This window comes from Populus trichocarpa, chromosome 3 (genome assembly GCF_000002775.5).
Source record: "Populus trichocarpa isolate Nisqually-1 chromosome 3, P.trichocarpa_v4.1, whole genome shotgun sequence".
Taxonomy (NCBI): domain Eukaryota; kingdom Viridiplantae; phylum Streptophyta; class Magnoliopsida; order Malpighiales; family Salicaceae; genus Populus; species Populus trichocarpa.
In genome coordinates this window covers 1,754,690-1,777,911 of record NC_037287.2, presented here as the reverse complement: position 1 = coordinate 1,777,911, position 23,222 = coordinate 1,754,690, and the positions used below count along the sequence as shown (strand labels likewise).

General features: G+C 36.2%; 3 protein-coding genes across 14 annotated transcripts in view; 1 reads left to right on the top strand and 2 right to left on the bottom strand.

The window, feature by feature from the left end:
• LOC112326845 (uncharacterized) overlaps positions 1-11,978 on the bottom strand; it is a 57,036-nt gene extending 45,058 nt beyond the window's left edge. For 4 of the 10 annotated variants that reach the window (XM_052451446.1, XM_052451444.1, XM_052451445.1 and 1 more), the window contains exons 1-2: positions 11,760-11,978; positions 6,374-6,447 (exon numbers count right to left, since the gene is read on the bottom strand). In XM_052451446.1, the coding sequence (XP_052307406.1) occupies positions 6,374-6,447; positions 11,760-11,928 (243 nt within the window). In that variant the 5' untranslated portion in view covers positions 11,929-11,978. Of the gene's footprint in view, positions 1-6,373; positions 6,448-11,685 lie in introns of all 10 variants that reach the window. The other 6 variants (XM_052451449.1, XM_052451447.1, XM_052451448.1 and 3 more) reach the window with 2 other exon arrangements.
• On the top strand, positions 4,190-7,434 carry LOC112326852 (uncharacterized). 2 transcript variants are annotated; one of them, XM_052451450.1, is made up of 5 exons: positions 4,190-4,444; positions 4,572-4,641; positions 6,831-6,891; positions 6,979-7,061; positions 7,156-7,434. In XM_052451450.1, the coding sequence occupies exons 2-5, from the start codon at positions 4,588-4,590 to the stop codon at positions 7,258-7,260; spliced, it is 303 nt and encodes a 100-aa protein (XP_052307410.1). In that variant the 5' UTR covers positions 4,190-4,444; positions 4,572-4,587; the 3' UTR covers positions 7,261-7,434. The 2 variants fall into 2 exon arrangements, 1 of the variants encoding a protein (XP_052307410.1); XR_008058778.1 differs by lacking the exons at positions 6,831-6,891; positions 6,979-7,061; positions 7,156-7,434 and adding an exon at positions 4,784-4,849 and having other exon boundaries at positions 4,195-4,444.
• Positions 11,979-12,894: 916 nt separating the features above from the next.
• Positions 12,895-23,075, bottom strand: LOC7480758 (ATP-dependent DNA helicase Q-like 4A). Of its 2 annotated transcripts, XM_002303113.4 has the most exons (26): positions 22,887-23,075; positions 22,575-22,644; positions 22,307-22,468; positions 21,932-21,989; positions 21,156-21,578; positions 20,501-20,674; positions 20,286-20,416; positions 19,621-19,984; positions 19,393-19,524; positions 19,028-19,114; positions 18,792-18,919; positions 17,897-18,017; positions 17,658-17,809; positions 17,457-17,592; positions 16,267-16,390; positions 16,123-16,193; positions 15,932-16,000; positions 15,647-15,775; positions 15,385-15,543; positions 15,176-15,256; positions 14,929-15,090; positions 14,748-14,803; positions 14,076-14,208; positions 13,895-13,989; positions 13,692-13,769; positions 12,895-13,602 (listed from the first exon to the last, which is right to left on the bottom strand). In XM_002303113.4, the coding sequence occupies exons 2-26, from the start codon at positions 22,601-22,603 to the stop codon at positions 13,272-13,274; spliced, it is 3,585 nt and encodes a 1,194-aa protein (XP_002303149.3). In that variant the 5' UTR covers positions 22,604-22,644; positions 22,887-23,075; the 3' UTR covers positions 12,895-13,271. The 2 variants fall into 2 exon arrangements, with proteins under 2 accessions (XP_002303149.3, XP_024452695.1); XM_024596927.2 differs by lacking the exons at positions 21,932-21,989; positions 22,307-22,468; positions 22,575-22,644; positions 22,887-23,075 and having other exon boundaries at positions 20,501-20,685; positions 21,156-21,301.
• Between the last annotated feature and the right edge of the window lie 147 nt (positions 23,076-23,222).

The window sequence follows — 23,222 nt, the reverse complement described above, 5'->3', positions numbered from 1 at the left end:
ACAAAGACAACAAGAGAAAGAGATTTAATAAATAATTGATGGTGATCCTAGGTCTTGAAAACCCTCAAACACTTTTGAACCTATGAATTTCCCTTTCTTTCTTAGTTATAAACCATAAGCCTGCATTACGTGCTTTTAAAAGCCTTTTTTTAATCAAGTAAGCGATTTGAACCGATAAATGGCGCTCTCAAAACTTCAAGAGCTTTTCCATAAAAGTCATAGCTTCATGAACTAAGTTACCGGTTATTATACATACTGATAAAATAGATACTCAAGAGAGATAAATTTTCAACAGAACCTCAAATCTTTACTCAAAACCTCTTACTAGTTGAAATCCACAGAAGGTCACCTCGTCACGTACCATCAAATATCATACCCAAAATCAGATATTAAAATTGACACAAAAAACTATAAAAAAACTATTTTAATCTTACAATGGGCCAATTTTTGTTTTTAAAATACAAGACAACCAAATGATTGCATGTGTTAAGTGGTGTGTGTTGGGTTTTTTACCAAATAAGCTTGATTTTCAAAAATACTTTCAACGTTGACATCTCTTTAATTTAATTTCAAAATATACATGATCTTTGAAAGGAACGAGTTGATTCTAGAACAAGAAAAAATTCTTGAACAAAAAAATCATGGATTGAGTTTGCAAAGTCCTAAACAAAAATGACATCAATATTTCTCAACAATCCTTGAACAGTTGACCGGTCAAGGGCAATACGACGGATCTTAAAAGGGAATGTAAACAATATTCAGATTAGTTCGAGAGTAAATAAACATAATCAAATAATGATTCAATGAAATCCATTGAAATTATGTTTAGCATCTGGCAATAACAAACGCCTCTTTTTTATAGACAAAAGAACGAACACATTCAAATCAACTAAGAGCAATGTTGCTCAAAGACAATCTATGATTGAGTGAACTCCAGCGACAGTTGAGAATAACGATGCACTTAATAGGCATATTTATGTCTGAAATCTTGGTTTACCCTCTGAAGTATGGTTATGACACCTGAAAGATGTTGATTGCATGGGTGCATTTGGATAACTACATGCCATAAAGACTGACTGTAAAATAATCTGTTTTGAAGCCCATTGATTCAAGTGGCATCTCGCCATATGAATGTGGGTGATAAAAGGGAATATCAGTGATGATGACAATGCATTTCTTTCAATAATCTGATTGAACGGATTGAGATGAATTTATAGAGAAGAACATTGAGCATACATCGATGAGCTTTTATGCATGTCTAAATGACTTAACAGTTCCATAAAGTTTGATATGCTTGAAGAGTATGGTTCAACTGAAGGCAACATCATGGCTGATTAACAATCTAAGATAAGGGTAACACTATAAAACCTTTTAATAATTTGTTGGCAGGTTGCCACCTTTTAATGATTTGTTGATGTTAGAATGATTATTTCAAACATCTTTATGATGAATCAAACAACACCACACCTGGGGGCAAGGTCAGGCTTGATGAACAACGAGAGTAGTAAACAGCCCAGGATGGACATTGCACTTGCATTTGAGTAGAAGGCTGACATACGGAAGACTCGGACGAGCTAGTGAATTAAAGAAAAAAACTAAGAAGGCTTTAGATAGAAAATGTTTTACCCAATTTTTGATAATTTTTTGAAAAAAAACCAAAATAGCAAAAAAAAACAATAAAAATCCCAAAAAAATTATGTTTTTGACGTTTTTGCGTCACCTGCAACGTCTTTTTCGTACGCGTACAGTTGTTAGGGTTCTTTTTAAGTCAATGTTGAAGTTACTCTTTTTCAAAAAATTCAAAATACAAAAAATAAGAAAAATCAAAATTTGCAAGGAACCAAATATGAAAAGAAAGAAGTTGAGGGACCAATTTGTTTTTTAGGTTGCTTGCTCATCAAGTTTGCTTGGGGACCAAGCAATTAAAAATAACAAACTTTTTTACCTATAAATAGGTAATGGTTACACATTTAAAGGGGGCAGAAATTACAGGAACTGAAAAAACCTAACTTTTTTTTTAGCCTAGCCGCCGCCCTTCCCATTTTTTCTTTCTTTCTTCTTCCTCCCGAGTCAACCCTACAAACCGTGGACCCCTTTAATTCTCTACCCACGGGCCTCCATCTACATAACATCCACCATTCTCCCTAACCACAACATTCACCCTCACTTCCTTTTCTTTCTCCTTCACACCATCAACATTGGCACCCAAAACTCCAACCCACACACAAGAAAAACAAACCTTAACCTCTAGAGTCGTTCCTTGTCCAGACCCACCATCAAATCTCTGGCCTTTCAGAACCATCCATTCCCATCATCTCTTTCATCGTCGCCGACCAACATCCCATTCTTCTGGCCTTGAGACCATTACTAGCCTATCATGCCACACACCATCTCCTCCACCAAACTCACTTCTAAACGCCCATAGCCCCCCTCACTTCCATCTTTGTTGCCTAAACAACCACAGCTGTCGTCTCTATTTTTGACAAATTTCAAGAAAAGTAAAATTGAAATTTTGCCCGAGGACGTGCAAAAGATAAGTGTGGGAGAATTTGATAAGAGAAAAATACATATGTTTTTTTTCCTTTTACACTATGTTTTTTAATGTATTCTAATGTAAAACTTTATTGTACAAATATTTCTGTATTCTTAGTTGTTCTCTTCTCACCATCTTATAGGTTTTAACTCTTTTGGATTTGTTTGATGAGTTTGCTTCATTTTTACCGGGTACTTAAGCATTGCCCTTTACAATTACAATTTTGTGTGCTTGGAATTTGAACCAACATTGAAATGAATGGAACTATGTTGCACCCTTTGCACGACAAACACAAATCAACAAGGTAATTTCACTTGTTCTTTGCTCTTACTGTTTGATAGAGAATGGTGGTTTAACAAATCATGCATTATACTTTTTGACTATAATGCATGATTTATCTTAGTTAATTAGATGTTGCTAATCATATTAAAGCAATGCACTCATGTTTTTATGTGAAGAGATGTAACTTTATAAGAAATTATAGCTACCATGCTTGGTGTTTAGAGTTTTGTTGTTTAAGTATGATTTATATTCATATTAATAAAGAATTCACAAGCCCATTACTAGGAATTATGCATTGTGTATATTTGGACTCGAACCTAAAAGCTTATGCTTGCTTATTCATGTGCACATCAATTGAGCTACCTTTATTGTTTATACATGTATTTTGACTTTTAGTAACTCATGAGGAACTTCAAACATTCTAAAGCTTCCTTTGGGTGGTTACCCAGCAATCATGGCACTCCAGGAAACCACATTCCTCTCCGGCATCTCATTAAACGACATCCTTGCCAGCTCTAGCTCACCGCTTTTAGCATACCCATTAACCATTCTCGTCCAAGAGAACACATCTCTAACTCCCATGGTATCAAAGATCCCTCTTGCAGAATCCAAGCAGCCACATTTCACATTCATGGTGATTTCCATTTCTAGTTTTACATATTCGTGAAAACTCTTCCCTAATCTCAAACCCCCCCTTCTGCGAGCACGCTGAACGAGCGGCTATCATAGTGACCTCTTCTGGCTCTACATTGCCTTCCACTGACATCGAGTCAAAAAGCTTCCAGTTCTCATCCCAACAGTTACGCTTAGAATACCCATCAGTCATAGACACAAAGTCCATCTCTAGAGGGAATTCCATCAAACAAGTGTCAAGCAAAACCCAAACAACCACGCAGCAGATCCTAAAAACGAGCCAACCCATCTTGAAACAACATAGCATAAACAAAACCCATCTTTCGAATACCACAATGAACTGATTTCCCTCCTAAAACTCTCAAAAACTGCTCGCCGCACGCTTTGAGCGCAAGAACAAAGCTCCTACAGTGCATTTCAGCGCCATTTTGAACCACTTGGCAGAAAAACAAGAAGCCGCTATGGCCCATTTTGGCTTCAGAGTAGCCTCTAATCATGGTATTCCAAATATAAGTACTGGGGTTTTGTATCTGCGAAAACAGAAGACGAGCATGATTTATCTCTGCAGTGTGAGAGAGGGCAAAAGGCCAAGGCAAGACTAACATGGAAAGAAAGCTTGGGGTAAGATTAGCCAGACTATAAAGGAGAAGGACTTATTTGTACTTGTTCCAAGATTGTGAGTCAAAATAATACCGCTTCTTTTCCTTCAAACGCAATCTCGTCCTACGTTCCAGGTAGTTCCCCATTCTTTTTACCTAATCTCTTAATATATATGAACGGCATCTTTGCTTAAGCCCCTTCAATTATTGCTTTCGAATATTCTCATGGTATTTGCTCTTTGTTTTTGAGGATCCAATTAATAAGCAAATCATGGAGACTTGGCTGTTGACCTCAACACTCTCGTCTGCATTGACCGAAGCATTGACCTCTTCAATCTCTTGGATGTGAACCAGGCTTGGAATATTGGGTGTTCTTGTTTTTGATACATGTAAAGAGGTAAGCTAAGCATCTCTTTTAAGATCTCTCTAGCTGCTGCAGCGATGCCAAATCGCTTTCTTTCTTCCGGTTCCTAAGCAGGAGTTTTGTATAGCTACCAACTTAATTTCTTTGCGTTTTGCTCCAGGTTTGGGCCAATTTTGATGCCTTCTGTGAATCCCTCCATCTGGGCTTACCAAAAGAGGAGGAGGAACGCAGTAAGTTTCTCTTCTCAATTTTGATGCCTTTTGTGAATCCCTCCATCTGGACTTATTTTGATTCCCAAACATGGGGTTTTGTTTCAGTGCTTCTTTATTGAATTACTCTCACTATTCCCATTACATTCTGTGAATTTTGAAGGACTGGACATGTTTCAATTCAATACTGAGCTAGTTTCTTGATGGTTGCTTGCCTGCTTGCTTCAAATTTCTTTACAAAAGAAAAAAAAAAAAAAACTGTCCTCTTGAGACATCACAAAACCAATCCGTAATACCTCTAAAAGTTTTTAAGGACATGTGAATCAGTAAGCAAACTTCACATAAACTAGGAAGGAAAGAGGAAGATGGACTCTTGAGTTCACAGGCTAATGGTGGAGTCCATGTTACAATTGCTTCAGTCCGGTTTTCGTTCTGTTTTTTCAATTAAAACTAAATGTTTTAGTTTCATAGTGTGTCAACAAATCGTTTTGAGATTGAACTATTCTTTTATATATATATATATATATATATATATATATATATATATATAATTCAAAATATTAATTCAACAAATGTTATTTCAACTCGAATCCACATATAACCTTAATTTAAATTTTCTAACTCTAATAAAAAAAAAAGTTGTTAAACTAGTATGACCGAATCAATTTGATGAATCTAAATACAACCTGGACAATTAATAAGAATATAATTTGACTAAAAAAATTCAAGATAATATATTTTTTAAAAAAATATTGAAATGACAACATATTAGATCAACCTGGGTCAACCTAAGTTAACTTTTCAAATCCTTAATTCGGATCATGAGACTATAATAACCTCAAACAAAGCTCATCAAAATAAATTATGCAGTTCAATTCTCAATAAACCTATTGTTAAAAAATAAAATTAAAAAAAATCAATTTAAAAGAGACACAAAAAGATGACCTTTCAAAATAAAATTATAAAAATGTTATTGGCAATTTTGTAAGGCCTTTCCAAACTTTAATTTAACTGGAGAAATTATAATATGTGAGGAGACTACTTGTAAAATTTTAGTCTCATCTAATGATCAAAATGATCAAATTAAAAGATATGATTAATATTGTAAAACTAAAAAATATTTTTTAAAAAAAAAAACTATTACCCCTCTTTTAATTTTTAGATATCCCATTTTATTTTATCGGTTGAAAGTTTTATAAATACAGAGTTTCCAAAAATCTCCAAAATGTCATCAAAGTTTTAGAAACATAATTTTATTACGGTATGTTATTGATGGATTTGAATCAATCGATCTTTGTTTCATAGCATCACCAATGCATGTGTTAGTTCCCATGATTTAAAGAACTATATTTCTTTTTTATCCATTTCGATTTATTTATCCATCAAATCAATGGAAATCCTTGTTTTCAGACACTTGAAATGCGCACAAAATAGAAAAAATAAAAATAAAAAACCAACAAAATTGAAAAACCTGGAAAAAAAAAAACTCTTGGAAACGGAATTCATTCTTCTATTTATTTAATTCGACTGACGCAGATAACATTGATTATGATCACTACAAACACTCAAACATAAACACATACATAAATTCATTCTTCTATATATATCTGGATATGGCCGAACATCCAAATAATAGCTAGTTAGCTCTTGTCACATCACCCCAAGCCTCCTCACCAAGCAGCATGATTCTCCTCTTAGCTTCAATCATGAACTGGGACCCCAGGTTCTGGTCATCCTCACGATGAAGAACAACCTTGTCACCAACTCTCAGTCCATAATCAGCAACAAATTTAAGCCAGCCCATAGAAAGCACTGGCTTGTCATAAACTCCATTTCTCTTCAGGCAACGAATGACTCGAAGCTCACCACAGCCATCTTTAACATACAAATCAACAGAATTATTTCCAGCAAAATCTAAATGCTGCAAGCAATGAGTTGGGAACGAGAACCGAACACGGACATCAGTATCTCTCAACACTTTGCTGAAGATCTGCATTTTTTTCTCAAGGGGTCGTGAAAAAAGAGAGAAATGGTTATGTTTAAGCTATCTGCTGGATTGATATGGTTTCTTGCAAGGAGCTTGTTAGTTAATTTATACTAGCTAGCTAGTGTATTCACGGTAGAAAGACATCGAGCGAGAGATTTCGGAAATCTTGTTCATTTGATCGATTTCGCATGGCGTTAGTTAAATCTTGATGGATTATTTGTAGATAGAACAAGAGAATGGCAGGCTTATGACTACGCTTTTTCAAAGACTAAATGAGTCGGGAGGTACGCTCGTATTGCCTCTCGTGCACCTCGTTCGTTCTAACTTGCGAAAACCAAACACTTGCTGAAGATCTTGCATGCTTGTCTAAGTGTTTAGTGAGCTAGAGCATTTTGGGCAACATAGGCAATGGCCAAGGACCCCATTTAATAAAAAAACTACAAGAATAAATAAGGTTTGTTATCAGTTAATTGTATTTTACCTAGCCCATCCTTCCCATTATTTTTGGCACTTGTGATTTTAGAAAATGTTGTTTCTTGATATTGCAGGCATGTGCTCTAAGTCCACCCAAAGTTTCATCAATAAGGTCCACAGAGAGGGAGAGCTACATCCTGCATTTTCTTGAGATTTCTGCGAGGTTTTTGCTCGAATAAGCAACAAGGTGCACGATATTGTTGAAGGGCAAATCCTTTCATGCCTGTCCATAATTTGAAGTCATTTTCAATTCAAGCTCCACGATATATTTTTTATAATATAATAATGCTAGAATTACGCTCGATCTCCTCAGCATGCATCGAGTAATCGCGTTTGGGAGCCCAAAGAATAAATGGTGTCTGTGCCATCGACCGAGACCGTCAGCACTATGGGCGTGCGATGACGTTTTACTCCGAGGATAGATAGTTTAGACACCAAAAAAAAAAAAAACATACTTATCTTGTAATCCGAAACATGTTTGTTCGTTTTATATTTATATTTCAACTTTCTATTTTAAAAACAATAATCAGTGCATTAATTAGACGGACAATTACTATCCAATCACAATTAGTTTTACAATTTACACGGTTGAATCTTGAAACACCAGCCCAGTTATTGGCCATCTTAAGCTTCAAACGCAACTGCTGAAACCTTCTAGCTTCCTCTTGACTTCCATCTTGAAGTGCTTCACCGTTAATGCCATGATCATCCTCTTGAATATTTTATTTTGCTATTTTTTTATAGTTGTCTCCCAACAAGGCAGGTCTTTATTCAATTTTAAAAAAAAAATTATCCTTTGAAATTTAGTTATTAAACCCTTTATGACTTTATAGTTTTACTCTTTTCTTTTTATTGAGTTATCTCGATTTCATATTTCGGGTAAAACTATAAGAAAACTATTTTAATCTTACAATGGATCAATTTTTGTTTTTAAAATACAAGACAATCAAATGAGTGCATGTGTTAAGTGGTGTGTACTGTTGGGTCTTTGACCAAAGAAACTTGATTTTCAAAAATACTTTCAACGTTGACATCTGTCTAATTTCATTTCAAAATATACATGATCTTTGAAAGGAACGAGTTGATTCTAGAACAAGAAAAAATTCTCGAACAAAGAAATCATGGATCGAGTTTGCAAAGTCCTAAACGAAAATGACATCAACATTTCTCAACACTCCTTGAACAGTTGGCCGGTCGGGGGCAATACGGCGGATCCTAGAAGGGAATGTAAATAATATTTAGATTAGTTGGAGAGCAAATAAACATAATCAAATAATGATTCGATGAAATCCATCGAAATTATGTTTAGCATCTGGCAATAACAAACGCCTCTTTTTTATAGACAAAAGAACGAACACATTCAGATCAACTAAGAGCACTGTTGCTCAAAGACAATCTATGATCGAGTGAACTCCAGCGGCAGTTAAGAGTAACGATGCACTTAAAAGGCATATTCATGTCTGAAATCTTGGTTTACCCTCTGAAGTATGGTTATGACACCTGAAAAATGTTGATCGCATGAGTGCATTTGGATAACTACATGCCACAAAGACTGATTGTAAAATAATCTGTTTTGAAGCCCATTGATTCAAGTGGCATCTCGCCACATGAATGTGGGTGATAAAAGGGAATATCAGTGATGATGACAATGCATTTCTTTCCATAATCTGTTTAGACGGATTGAGAGGAAGTTATAGAGAAGAATATTGAGCATACATCGACGAGCTTTTATGCATGTCTAGATGACTTAACAGTTCCATAAAGTTTGATATGCTTGAAGAGTATGGTTCAACTGAAGGCAACATCATGGTTGATTACCAATCTAAGATGAGGCTAACACTAGAAAACCTTTTAATGATTTGTTGGCAGGATGCACACAACCAATCAGACAGTTCTTGAAAGAATCAAAGAAGCAGAATGATTATTTCAAACTTCTTTATGATAATCAAACAACACCACACCTGGGGGCAAGGTCAGGCTTGATGAACAACGAGAGTAGTAATTAGCATAGACAGCCTGGGATGGGCACTGCACTTGCGTTTGAGTAGAAGGCTAATATACGAAAGACTCGGACGAGCTAGTGAATTACAGGAAAAAAAAAACTAAGAAGGCTTTAGATAGAAAATGTTTTACCCAATTTTGAAAAAAACCAAAAATAGCAAAAAAAAAAAAAAACAATAAAAATCCCAAAAAATATATATGTTTTTGACGTCTTTGCGTCACATGCAGCGTCTTTTTCCTACGCGTTCAGTTGTCAAGGTTCTTTTTAAGTCATTGTTGAAGTTACTCTTTTTCAAAAAATTCAAAATACAAAAAATCAAAAAAATCAAAATTTGCAAGGAACCAAATATGAAAAGAAAGAAGTTGAGGGACCAATTTGTTTTTTAGGTTGCTTGGTCATCAAGTTCGCTTGGGGACCAAGAAATTAAAAATAACAAACTTTTTTACCTATAAATAGGAGATGGTTACACACTAAGGGGGCAGAAATTAGAGGAACTAAATAAAAACCTAACCTTTTTTTAGCCTAGCCGCCGTCCTTCCTATTTTTTTCTTTCTTTCTTCTTCCTCCCGAGTCAACCCTACAAACCGTGGACCCCTTTAATTCTCTACCCACGAGCCTCCATCTACACAACATCCACCATTCTCCCTAACCATAACATTCACCCTCACTTCCTTTTCTTCCTCCTTCACGCCATCAACACTGGCACCCAAAACTCCAACCCACACACAAGAAAAACAAACCTTAACCTCTAGAGTCGTTCCTTGTCCAGACCCACCATCAAATCTCCAGCCTTTCAAAACCATCTGTTCCCATCATCTCCTTCATCGTCGTCAACCAACACCCCATTCTTCTAGCCTTGAGACCATTACTAGCCTATCAAGCCACACACCATCTCCTCCACCAGACTCACTTCTAGACGCCCACAGCCCCCTCACTTCCTTCTTTGTTTCCAAGACAATCATAGTTGTCATCTCTATTTTTGACATTGAAAAAGTAAAATTGAAATCTTGCCCGAGGACGTGCAAAAGATAAGTATAGGGGAATTTGATAAGAGAAAAATACACATATGTTTTTTTCCTTTTACATTATGCTTCTTAATGTATTCTCATGTAAAACTTTATTGTACAAATATTTCAATATTCTAAGTTGTTCTCTTCTCCCCATCTTATAGGTTTTAACTCTTTTTTCAGAACCACTAGGATTTGTTTGATGAGTTTGCTTCATTTTTTCCGGGTACTTAAGCATTGCCCTTTGCACGACAAACACAAATCGACAAGGTAATTTAACGTGGTCTTTGCTCTTACTTTTTGATAGAGAATGGTGGTTTAAGAAGCTGCTTGTGACTATAATGCATGATTTATCTTAGTTAATTAGATGTTGCTAATCATATTAAAGCAATGCACTCATGTTTTTATGTGAAGAGATGTAACTTTATAAGAAATTATAGCAACCATGCTTGGTGTTTAGAGTTTTGTTGTTTAAGTATAATTTTTATGTATCGATTTATATTCATATTAAAAAAGAATTCACAAGCCCATTACTAGGAATTATGCATTGTGTATATTTGGACTCGAACCTAAAAGCTTATGTTTGCTTATTCATGTGCATATCAACTTAGCTACCTCTATTGTTTATACATATATTTTGATTTATAATGAATCATAAGGAGCTTCAAATATTCTATTTAGCTAAATACGTACTAAAAGTGAATATATATTGATTATAGATGCATAAAGATTTGTGTTTTTGAATAGTATAAGGTTTTACTTTTTATAATTGGTGTAGGTTATGTTATTGATAAATCAAAATGAAGAAAACTAAATTCTAAGCATCATGGTATATTTCCTTCGATGATTCATACTACTTCATGGATTGTTTTGAAACTTTTGTGTACTGCAGGTAATCTGTTTTCCTTCAAGCTTTTATTTAGTTTTAATGTATTTATTATGCTTCAAGTTTATGTTTAAGTAGTTTTTATAATGGATCTAGTCAGATCAATGATCAAAGTCTCAATTTTTTTTTTCTTTAAAAATATTTGCATCACTTGAGCATATGTTTTAATCATGTTATTGACCTCTTCAATATCTTGGATGTGAACCAGGCTTGGAATATTGGGTGGTCTTGTTTTTGATACATGTAAAGAGTTAAGATCTCTCTAGCTGCTGCTGCTGCAGCAATGGCAAATCGCTTCTTTCTTCTAGTTCCTTAGCAGGAGTTTTGTATAGCAACCAACTTTCTTCTTCGCGTTTTTCAAAGCAGCAATAATAGGCTTAATTATATCTCGATGACACCTTAAGAACAGAGTCTGATCACATATAATTAAATACATATTCAAGAAACTAAGAACAGCAACATATTTATTTAATTAGACTCAAACACTCGAACATACATAAATTTACACACAAAAAAACACCAAACTTAGGAAATTCATTCTTCTATATATATCTGGATATGGCCGAACATCCACGCTCCATGCAAATAATAGCTAGTTAGCTCTTGTCACTTCACCCCAATCCTCCTCACCAAACAGCTTGATACTCCTCTTAGCTTCAATCCTGAACTGTGACCCCAGGTTATGGTCATCCTCACGATGAACAACAACCTTGTCACCAACTCTCAGTCCATAATCAGCAACAAATTTAAGCCAGCCCGTAGAAAGCTCTGGCTTGTCATAACCTCCATTTCTCTTCCGGCAACGAATAACTCGAAGCTCACCACAGCTATCTTTAACATGCAAATCAACAGAATTATTTCCAGCAAAATCTAAATGCTGCAAGCAATGAGTTGGGAACGAGAACCGAAAACGAACATCAGTATCTGTCAACACTTTGCTGAAGATCTGCATTTTTTTCTCAAGGGTCGTGAAAAAAGAGAGAAATGTTTATGTTTAAGCTATCTGCTGGATTGATATCGTTTATTGCAGTGAGCTTGTTCATTTATAATAAATCAAAACTAGCTAGCTAGTGTATTCACGGTAGAAAGACATCGGGCGAGAGATTTCGAAAATCTTGTTCATTTGATCGATTTCGCATGGCGTTTTTTAAATCTTGATGGATTATTTGTAGATAGAACAAGAGAAACGCAGGCTTATGACTACGCTTTTTCGAAGACTAAGTGAGTCGGGCGGTACGCTCGTATTGCCTCTCGAGCACCTCGTTCGTTCTAACTTGCGAAAACCAAACACTTTGGTAAAATTCGGTTCTTGATCTTGCAGGCATGTGCTCTAAGTCCACCGAAAGTTTCATCAATAAGGTCCACAAAGAGGGAGAGCTACATCCTGCATTTTCTTGAGATTTCTGCGAGGTTTTTGTTCGCATAAGCAACAAGGTGCACGATATTGTTGGAGGGCAAGTGCTTCCATGCCTGTTAAGTCATTTTCAATTCAAGGTCAACAGTATATTTTTTATAATATAATAATGGTAGAATTACGCTCGATCTCTGCAGCATGCATCGAGTAATCGCTTTTGGATTTCGAGTTCCACTGATTTGAAATGCTTCGGTGTCGGTGTGTATAAATGTAGCCTAAAGAATAAATTAAAAGGGTTTTGAAGAAATTTGCCACACGGGATCATGTCTGTACTATCGACCGAGACCGTCAGCACTGTGGGCGTGCAACGACGTTTCGACTTGGAGGAGGCTATGTGATTTCTTTTTCACGGGCTGCGGGTTTTTATCCCTTAATTTTTCCCAAAGGGCTCCTATTGATATTAGAATGGATAGATAGTTTAGAAAGAAAATAAAAAACATATTTATCCCTTAATCACATTTTTTTTTTATATTTTGTAATTATCTCGCTAATTAACCCGAAACATGTTTGTTCTTTTATATTTATATTTATATTTGTACTTTCTATTTTAAAACAATAATCAGTGCATTAATTAGACGGACAATTACTATCCAATCACAATTAGTTTCACAATTTACACGGCTGAATCTTGAAACACCAGCCCAGTTATTGGCCATCTTAAGCTTCAAACGCAACTGCTGAAACCTTCTAACTCACTCTTGACTTCTATCTGGAAGTGCTTATGATCATCCTCTTGAAAGAGTTAAAGAGTTAAGACTAATGATCATCCTCTTGCAAGGAATTTTCTTGACACATATTTTGGTTAGAATTTGGCACCTTCTTGCCTGGATTTTACCATGATGACAGCACTCTCCCAGAAAAATCCTCTTCATCCTTTACTTCTAAGCATCAGCTTCCAGATCATGATAGGAATCTTTGAAATCCAGGTCATCGTCTAGGAACTGGTTGCAGCTAACTGGCTCCATAGAATTATGAACCTCGGAACCTTTGTTCTGCCTCGTCACTGTCCTTTTCTTTGACCGACCAGTGCTTTTGGTGAATTCATCTTCTTCTTCCATGTTCCCATTCAGAGCCTTACTTGCATCTCTTCTCCTCTTTATTGAATCACTACTTTCATTGCTACCGCTACTATTTCTGTCTCCCTTATTGTATTCCCTAATGGTAGATTCAATGGTTTCAAGCACTCGATCTCCATACTTACTGACCTTGGCCCTGAATATTGGGAAAATGTCCTTTCAGCCCTGAATAACAGAAAGAATGCCTGCCAAATAATCACCACACAGCCTAAAATCAAAACTTACTTTCCGATGCCATTGATCTCCAGGAGTTCTTCCTTCGTTCTGGGAATTCTTTTGCTCATGTGCTGCAGCGTGGCATTACTACACGGAAACAAGGGGGCGTATCAGGAAAAATATTCCAATAGATGGCTCCAAATTCAGCATGATTGATTTCAATATATATTGTACAGGAACAGAGATTGAAAAGGAAAAACCTGAAAGCTCACCCAAATATGTGGTACGCCATAACACCATCTCCAGCTTCTTTCAGAAGAGCAGTTCGAAGCATTCGCAGAGCAGAAAATAGTTTTGCCGACAGGTTCTGTCATGTTAAAAGTTTAATAGATGGTCAGGGATCTCATCAATCATGATGAATGAAGAGAACAAAAACCCAAGACATAAGCATACCAAGTCCACTTCAGATTGAGGTTGGGCAGGACTACCAGCTTGCGGAGGACTTAACTTCCCAGACATGAGTGAGCCTTTGGCTGGAGTAGCCTCAGATTTGCCCTGTTTTGAAGCTTTTACAGAGGAAGGGAATCTACAAGGTGCATGAGATACCAGAATCAGCATCCTACCTGTTCATTTCAGCTATGAAAAACAGAAAGGTTAAATGATGATGGTTTGTCCAGAGGATCATAATATGTGAGGCTAAGCAAAGCACAAGGCTAAGCTTGCTGGCTTCATCCAACTCTCGGTCTCCATATTTTAGTCAAAGCCACCCTCGCTAATGCCATATGTAAATTGTAAATTTTATAACCAGTCGCTCCAAAGTTAAACATCTGGACCAACCATCACAAAACTTACTCGGCAAGATTTCTGACAGCTTCATCTGAATTTCTTTGCAAAAACATGTGTTTTGCATAGGTTTTGCCCAATGAAAGGGTATGGTTTAGACCAAACAATCCAACCCAAATGAACTAAGACCTGGTGTCGGTTCTATTTTCTCTTATGCTCAATATCCACATGCTTCTTCAGAGAATAATCAAGTTATATAGTTATAGTTGGCATTTGGCAATAAAACACTGGCATAAGTCTAATGAAACATGTACTCAAAAGAAGCATGCTGAAAGGCTGCACCTTAAAACAATCCTTTGCCCGCCAGAGCATAGTTTGTGTGCCTTGGATTCATTCACCTGAAAGAAATTAAAATGAGAAATCAAAAAACATTTAACATGAGAAATTAAACAATGAGAATGGTAGAGTCGCTCTCTCTATCACAATGAGTTAAGCACTATAGAATTTGAAAAACCACAAGCACCTTTAACACTGACGATACAGATCCGTAAAAGTCACTTTTCTTAACATCCTCTGCAAGAAAATCCTCAATAACAAGATGACGCAATATACGGGAAGCTTCACCCTTGGCTAGGTGTTTTCCAGCTCCATGAAGGCTCAAGTTCTCATGTCTGTGTCTCTTGACCTGGTTCAGACAGCAACACCATGAAGTTATGCAAGGACATGACATCTAAATAAGATGGGCATTTCTTTTTGTTCTCAGGACATACAAATTGGCTTAAGGAACCCCTGTAGACTTCTAAAATGTGAGATGATGAAAAATGCTGCCCAGTTAACTTGACCAGCTCAACCTAGAAAAGACAAAATACAAATTTTAAAGAATAAGGAAGCGAGAAATGCACTATGCCAGCATAAAATAATAGCAACTACTTTCAAGTAGGCACAATGAAAATAACAAAAGAAACAAACGGTTTCAAACCAATTGCTTTGCACTCTCAGTGACGTCCCTCTCCACTAGAGTTTTGATCTTAGAGCAATTATCACATGTATTCCCACAGTTTCCAGCATCAAACTTTTCTCCAAAATGCAGAAGTTGTAAGAGACGTCTGCAATCGACATCATTTTCAGAATAACTGACCTGAAGCAGGAGTAGTCATATTTTAGAATGTAATGAGCTAGAAAACAGATGGATATACTAACAGCAGCCACAATACAACAGCAAAAAGTTTCATAACAGTTACCATTCGCAGGAGATTTTCAGTGTTTTTTTCCAGTATCCTATCTGAACTTTTCATATTATTGCGACCACATCCAGCTGTCCAGGGACTTTGCTCTGCTTGTCCTTGTATAATCATGTGCTTGACTCGTATCTAGAAAGGATGAGAAAATAGATAAATAATTGAATCAAAGATAACAATGAACAGGAAAGGTCAATAAATCGTCTTTATCATGACAACATGGCAAAAAGAAAAAAAAAAAGTCCACAAGAAATGAGAAGATACATGAATTCTGTGACATTAGCTTACATAGTCGCTGTAACTGTAATACAACACACAGGATGAGCGTTGACCGTCTCTGCCAGCACGACCACACTCCTGGAAAATTTGGTGATATCGTTACTAGCTTGTGGTCATCAAGTAACCAAATACTTGTACCTCAATTCTGAACAATCAACAGTTGTAATGTGAACACCTTTAAAAGGTAAGGATATGATTACCTGATGATAACCTTCAATCGATTTTGGAAGAGAATGATGAATCACAAAGCGGACATCTGGTTTGTTGATGCCTGCAAAAACACACCAGTTAGTGCATGGTGTTCTCGGTTAATCAAGGCAGTGATCAGGAACAATAAATTATACCCATTCCAAATGCCACTGTAGCACAGATGATGTTAATTTCATCTTTGCTCCACTGCTTCTGAACAAAGGAACGTTGTGCAGCATCCATATTACCATGGTAAAATGCTGTTTTATGCCCACATTCCTGTACATCAAAGCATTAACTTGAGCAAACATAAACTAAAAGGGTGGGAATGGAATGTCAATTTCACCTTCACATCAATATCAGATTTTCTTTTACAGTTTGATCACATTCCACAATACCCTAAAGAAACAACACAGTACAAGATCAATGGGGTAACTTAAAAGCTTCTCTAATGCACTTAGAGAACATACTTCAGATGAAGATAAATAAATTTCAGACAAAGAAAAGAAGGTGATCATGGTAGCTAATCCTAAATTTTGGCTACTCCAACATAATTCATGGACATGCATGGTGTAAATGTCTATAATTTGTTGCATGAGAAACTAATTTGTGTACCTAGATAATTAATGATGATTTGTTTTGATTACCTTGAAAACATATTTTAAATGGCATTACCATTCACCAGACTTTCAATTATTTAAACTTTTACAAACATTGATTTCCCTTTAACATATATACTTGTTTCATAGATCAACACATTTATATAAGGTCTAAATTTTGCTCTTCCAAATACAAGCAGTTGGTCCAAAATGTGAAAGGCTCACATTTGGTAATTGCAGGATCAAAGATTAACTACAGCCTTCTATGTACAATAATAAAGACCCCAAATTAACTATGACCTGCAATGTACTGATCCATGTAGTCAGCCACAACTAGCTTGGGTCTAAGGCTCACTTTGATTGAGTTGAGCTGTATTGTATAATGTCTTGCACATTTTGGTAACAACCAAGTCTTCTTTTAGTGTTCACAATTATCACAGCTTAGATAGCCAAACTTTGGAATGCAGCTATTGACACAAGACTATAACTGCTATGTTCCTCAGTTCAACAAAGTCTTGGTTTGAAATTCATTTTGATTAAGATGCAATGCAATTGTAGGACAACAAAAGCACACTCGTCAAGTACTTGTGGACAAGTATAACCAGCCTTAATAACCACCAAAACCAATATCGATGCAAGCACAAAAATATATTTCAAGCTGCTCACTAAGAAATAAAGAGTTTTCCAATTGATTTACAAATGATAAATCTTTGTAATACAATAAAAACACTAAATGGAAAACCAACCTGCAGTTTTTCAGCAACTTTTTCGCAGTCCATTCTTGAAAGACAGTAAATAATTCCACATTCATCAAAATGATTTTCTTTGATGAACTTGTCGATGTCTTCCAAGCACTTTTTTGTCTTGGGAATTACAGAATACCTGTCATGTTCACTATGAGTAAAGATATAAAATGCAGTGGCAGTTCATTTTAATTCAATACTAACCATAAGTTGGGGCGATTAAAGCTTTGCCGGAAAACAATGCAGTCCACAAGACCAAGAGCTTGCACAACATCTTCTTTTACACTGGCTGTTGCAGTAGCAGTCAAAGCTAACACTGGAGTTTTCTCAAATTTCTTCTTCAAGATACCAAGTTCCTGGATATTTTACAAAATAGATTATAGCATAAGACAGAAGCGCTGTGAGTCGAAATACAAATTGGAATATGATTTAAAGGCCACAACCTTGTAATCCGGTCTAAAATCATGCCCCCACTGACTCACACAGTGTGCTTCATCAATAACAATCCTAGCAAGCAATCCACGACCATTTAAGCTCTCCAAGTTCCGCAAAAGAACATCACTTCTGCAATCAGAACAGGTAGGTTTCAAAGTATTTAGAACTGCATAAAAATATCAGCTCTCCAGGATCACATTATAATACGAGTTAATAGATCACCCATTTTGACCAATCTGATTATCAATCTTTCCCAATGAATAGATGAAAGCATATTACCAATCTTACCTTTCTTTCATTGACCATGCAATTGAAAATAATTTTTTTGCTCAAAGCAATAATTTATGTTATCTATCATCATCCAGGATGTTAAAACAGTTAAGCCTATGCTTAGAGGGCAAGCAAAGCATAGTCAGGAGATGTGAGAGTTTAAAGATTGACTAATAAGGGAATCCCTCGAACAAGGAAAAAGGAAATGCACAGAGGCTTTCAAGATTAGTTTGAAGAACGTAATCCAACTGTTGAGTAGGGATACAAACCACGAGTTGAGGGCAGACTTTAAACGACAGGAAACATGTCACAAATATTATACTCAATTGCATGCAGAATTAACAAGTACACTGAATTCCAAAAAAAAAAATGAGCTGATAGCCTACTAAATTTTAAACCTTTCCCAACAAATTTTTTCCACCATTACAAAACATACTGCAACAAATTGGATTAGCGGTACACAAGGTCGACAGCACCATGCCACCATCCCATAAGTTCCACCAGAGAAACTATTTTGCATACCAGAAAACATGAAACCAATTCTTAAGATGCCCTAAGCTTCAAATTTATAATTAGAAGGCAATATCAATTGATAATTTTTGCTAGAATACTGGTAATGTAGATGACACTCACTTAGCAACTTTCTCTGGCGTGACATATAACAACCTGTATTTACAATAATCAGAACAAAGTTCCCTTAGGATCTCCTGTTGTTCAGTCCACTCCATGTTGGCACTCAGGTAAGCAGCAGGAATATTTGCCTATAGCGCAAACCAATAGGTAAGAAAAATGCATGCCACTAAATGAGCAGTTTGCAGTAACCAAAAGAAAATAAATGCTTGACTAAATTAGTAAGATAGCAAGCATACCTGCAAAAGGTGCATTATTTGATCTTGGATCAGCGACACGAGTGGAGAAATTACTAAGGTTATTCCAGGACAAACTAGAGCAGGAAGCTGAGTGAATCATTTAAAAAAAAAAAAAAAGAGGGAGTCCCATTGTTAAAACTGTGAACCAAGAAAAGTTTAATTTCCCAGTATCAACAAAAATTCAAAGATAAAGAAAATTTATCCAAGCTGGTATCCTAGCATCAATTCAACTGCAAAATATTGTCAGAGATATGACTCTGGAAGTTAAGCAGACTGCCACAAATGGAAACAGCAAAATAATGGAAATTAAATGAAACTAAAGCTGTGTCTAGCAGAATTGGACTTTATTAGAGCTATATGATTACCTGATATGTCAGACTTTTTCCACCTCCAGTTGGCATTAAAACAAAGACATCATACCCACTCATTGTAGCATTGATGACCTCTCTTTGATTGGGGCGAAACGAGTGGTTTCCAAACACTTTTTTGTTATTGGCCTAGCAGCAAACCAAGCAAGCAGTAATATAGTATGTAATGAAACTAGTGATTGATAAATTCTAAGAAATGGGTAAAACTCTAGAGCAAAAGAGCACCTCCAGCTTTTTTGTCCATGGGAAATTTGTGCTGCTCCACTTTGGATCATTTGAGCCTTCGATATAATTAACTTCAACAAAGCTTGGAATGTAAGGTTCTCTCTCTAAAGGAACAGAAGAAACACCAAAGCTATCAATGGAAGAGAATGAAACTGAGGGTGCATTCCACTTTTCATATTCATTCAGGTCATTTCGTAGATGAACCTGGGCATCAAATCTCATGGGATCTATTTTGCATGCAGCAGATTGAGGTGTTTCATACTGCAAATTTCGAACCAATGTGGATGCAGAAAAGTGTGACTTCTGTCTTTCCTCATCACGAAGATATTTTTCAAGTTGCTGAATTTGCTTATTGAGCTGTAACCTGTTTATGAAAACACAAATAGACATGCATAAGAGAGCAAATCTAACAATCATTCAAGCTTATCTCCCAAGAAAAGGAGCTGAGAGTGTTTTACAAAATGCAAAAAGACAATGGAGCATATTTGTCATGTCTATCATACTATATTTCCTTCCATGTATTCCCAGAATTCCTCTGCCATACTCTTATTCTATTTTTCCTGTGAACTTTGGTTCACCTTTTGTGGCTCCATTGAACCAAAAAAACCCATGCATCAAAAGGTAGTATGATATCATGGGAGAAGAAAAGGGAGAAGAAGCGCAACCTATCTTGGCGAAGCTTATCTATCTGCGCTTGACTCAGTTCAGCAGCATTGTCAAGCAGATCATTTGATACTGCAATCAGCATATCCTTCATTTCTTGTAAATGTTTGGCAGCCTCTGGGCAAAGTCCTAGCTGTAATGATTTAGGAGTCAGGCAGATCAAGATGAGAACAGAATAGAACAGCGCAAATGAACAGTGCATATATAATGCCCAAACCTTGAATCCATGACTGCAGTTTGAACACAACTCAGGTGGCACAGAAATCTCCTCTGGCCTTATAAAACTATTTTGATCTGCAGTTGGAGTTATGGGCGGAAACTTAGAAATTGCTGGTTGTGGTGTGCAAGTAGCTTGGTAGTGCTCCATAACAATTTGGTCCACATCTATACTCTGCCACCAAGCTAACATGTGAGATAGATTAATGCAGAGAGATTAACACTCATCAGTATATAAAATATGACAACAAAATTCAGATGGATAAAACTGTGGAACTCGTTCGCGGTCTAATTTACACAAAGCAAATAGAACCAAAGAATTAGCCTGATTTAGTATAAAAGCTCAATCATTTTCGACAAAAGTGATCAGCAAAACAATATTCAAAAATTCAATAACTTAGCTCTCTTCATTATGGTATCTGTGAGGTGAAATTATGAATTTAAAGTAGCTGAACTTGATGCAATTGTTAATGCATTTTGATGAGAACTCATTGTCATGGTACTATGTCGAGTAGTCTTTGTTTACTCATTCTAAAACTGAGAGTTCTAGGATAGAGAATTTCAGCCTAGCAACCTAACTTGATTCACGGTTACTCTTCATGCTGGACAAGTTTCAATTTGGTTAGCAGAGCTAAGAGACACCGAGTATCAATTACCTCGATCAGGTCATCATCATCAATGTAATCAGCTGAAGTTTCCACAAACTCTTTTGTTTGACAAGTTTGCACAGTGTGATTGACGAACGAACCAGCTAAAACATTAGACTGGTTGGTGTTGACCCCTGATGATGCTTTAATATCACTTGGCCACCCTTGATTGTTTCCAGATTGCACATGGCTAGCATTGTCTGCTGGGATAACATTGCCCATATGCTTTGCAGCTTCACTGTTCTTTCCACTCAAGTTTTTCTGTGCATACACACCTTCAGAATATTTGCTAATATTACTTGAGCTTTGGAAGGTAGGTCTTTGCCCTACATTGCCCGACAAGTCTTCACTGACATTCTTTACTGGACCAGTTTGACCAGGTCTAATGTAGTTCCTGGAAGAAATCTGAAGAGTGGACAGAGCATGCCAAGCCTGCAAAATGATTTTCCACACAAAAACTAATGCAAACTGAGATTTTCCCTGAACTGCTCATACCAGTTAAGATATTAAATGTTTGCTACGTAAACTTTTAAGTAAAACATGAGGTTAGAGTTTGTGTTCACTCGATGCATGTAGCTTACAAGGCAGGTCCTCACTTCTCAAAAAGCAGAGATCAATTTTTCATGCCAGTTGACAGGACTGCATTGCAAAGTGCTCCCAAAATAGACCAGTCAGGGTTGGAGCAACCATGAGGAGATTTAAATGGGACAGTGCCAATTGTAATAGCATGAACAGTAAACACCGACACACCAGCCAAAAAAAAAACTCACAATGCACATTTTTACCTTTTCAACTTGTGAACTCTGCAGTCTTTGAGGATTCTGGACATCACAGAAGCTTAACCTAAATGACACAAATAAAAAATTAGCTACACAGATGAATAGCTTAGCACAACAAATTCGCCAATACCCTTCCGCCAGTGACAGTTAATCAAAGGATACGCTGCTTAAAAAATTATACAATAACAAGTTTTAAATTCTACAGCTCCGTGATAATATTCAAATTCAAAACAACAGAAACGAACGCCAAGGCACAGTGAAGAAGGGATTACGATTTTAAACAAAGAAATCGGAGATCTACATAATTCATTAATCATATGCGAATATGATATCAACATTATAAAGAAAAACACGGAACAAATGTGTAAAGCAATATTATACCTCATGGACATTGGTTTTTGCGATTCAAGCGAGTAAAGGAAATTCGCACTCAAAAATTTCCTTCTAGAGGAAATATTATCAAGTGCATTGGCATGTTGCAACCAATTCACTTTAGGTTGCTTCTCATCTTCACATTTCCGACCTTCGCTTAAATTATTTACTCTGCCACATAAATATATGTAAAAAAATAAAAATAAATAAATAACATCAAAGAAATGTGAATCGAGATAAATTATAAGAAAAAAGAACGTAGAAAACAGCAAATTACTTTTTCTTCACATGTTTTTCGATCGCCATCACTCCGATCTATCTGGTAATTGTCTCTCAGCTCTGAAACCCTAGCATTATAGAGAATAAAAAAATTATTTCGAAATGGAAAATTGTCAGGTGCAAAAAATTTGATTTTCTTTTTTTTGTACTTCGAATTTCAAACAATTTGTTTTCTCTTTCGAAATAAATTACACAGCGGATAGTATAGCATCATTTTTTTGTGGTTCGAAATGCTAAAACACGGCGTTTCTCGAAAATGAAAAACCTAACAGCAGTAGCATAGGCGAGTGTATGAGAAAAAAGATCTTACTTTGGATCATTGAAAGAGAGAAGCGAGAAGGAAGGAATGATCGAGGAGTATTGGGTAATCGGAGGTGACGGTGAGTTCCAGAGTGAACGAGAGAGAGTGAGAGCGAGCGCGCTCTTCAAAAGTACAGGGCGCTGCGGCAGGGCGGGATATTTTTGTTTTTGATTTTTGTTTTTCCCCCTGTTTTTTTTCCTATGAATGTGGGCTTCCAGCAAAAATTAACAATACTATAAAAGGCGTGGGAAAGTACTTAGCTTTCCAACGCCTTTTGCTTTCATTATTCCACACGCCTTTTGTTTTCATTATACTAATATGTTTTTTTTTTTTACATGTTTTTTT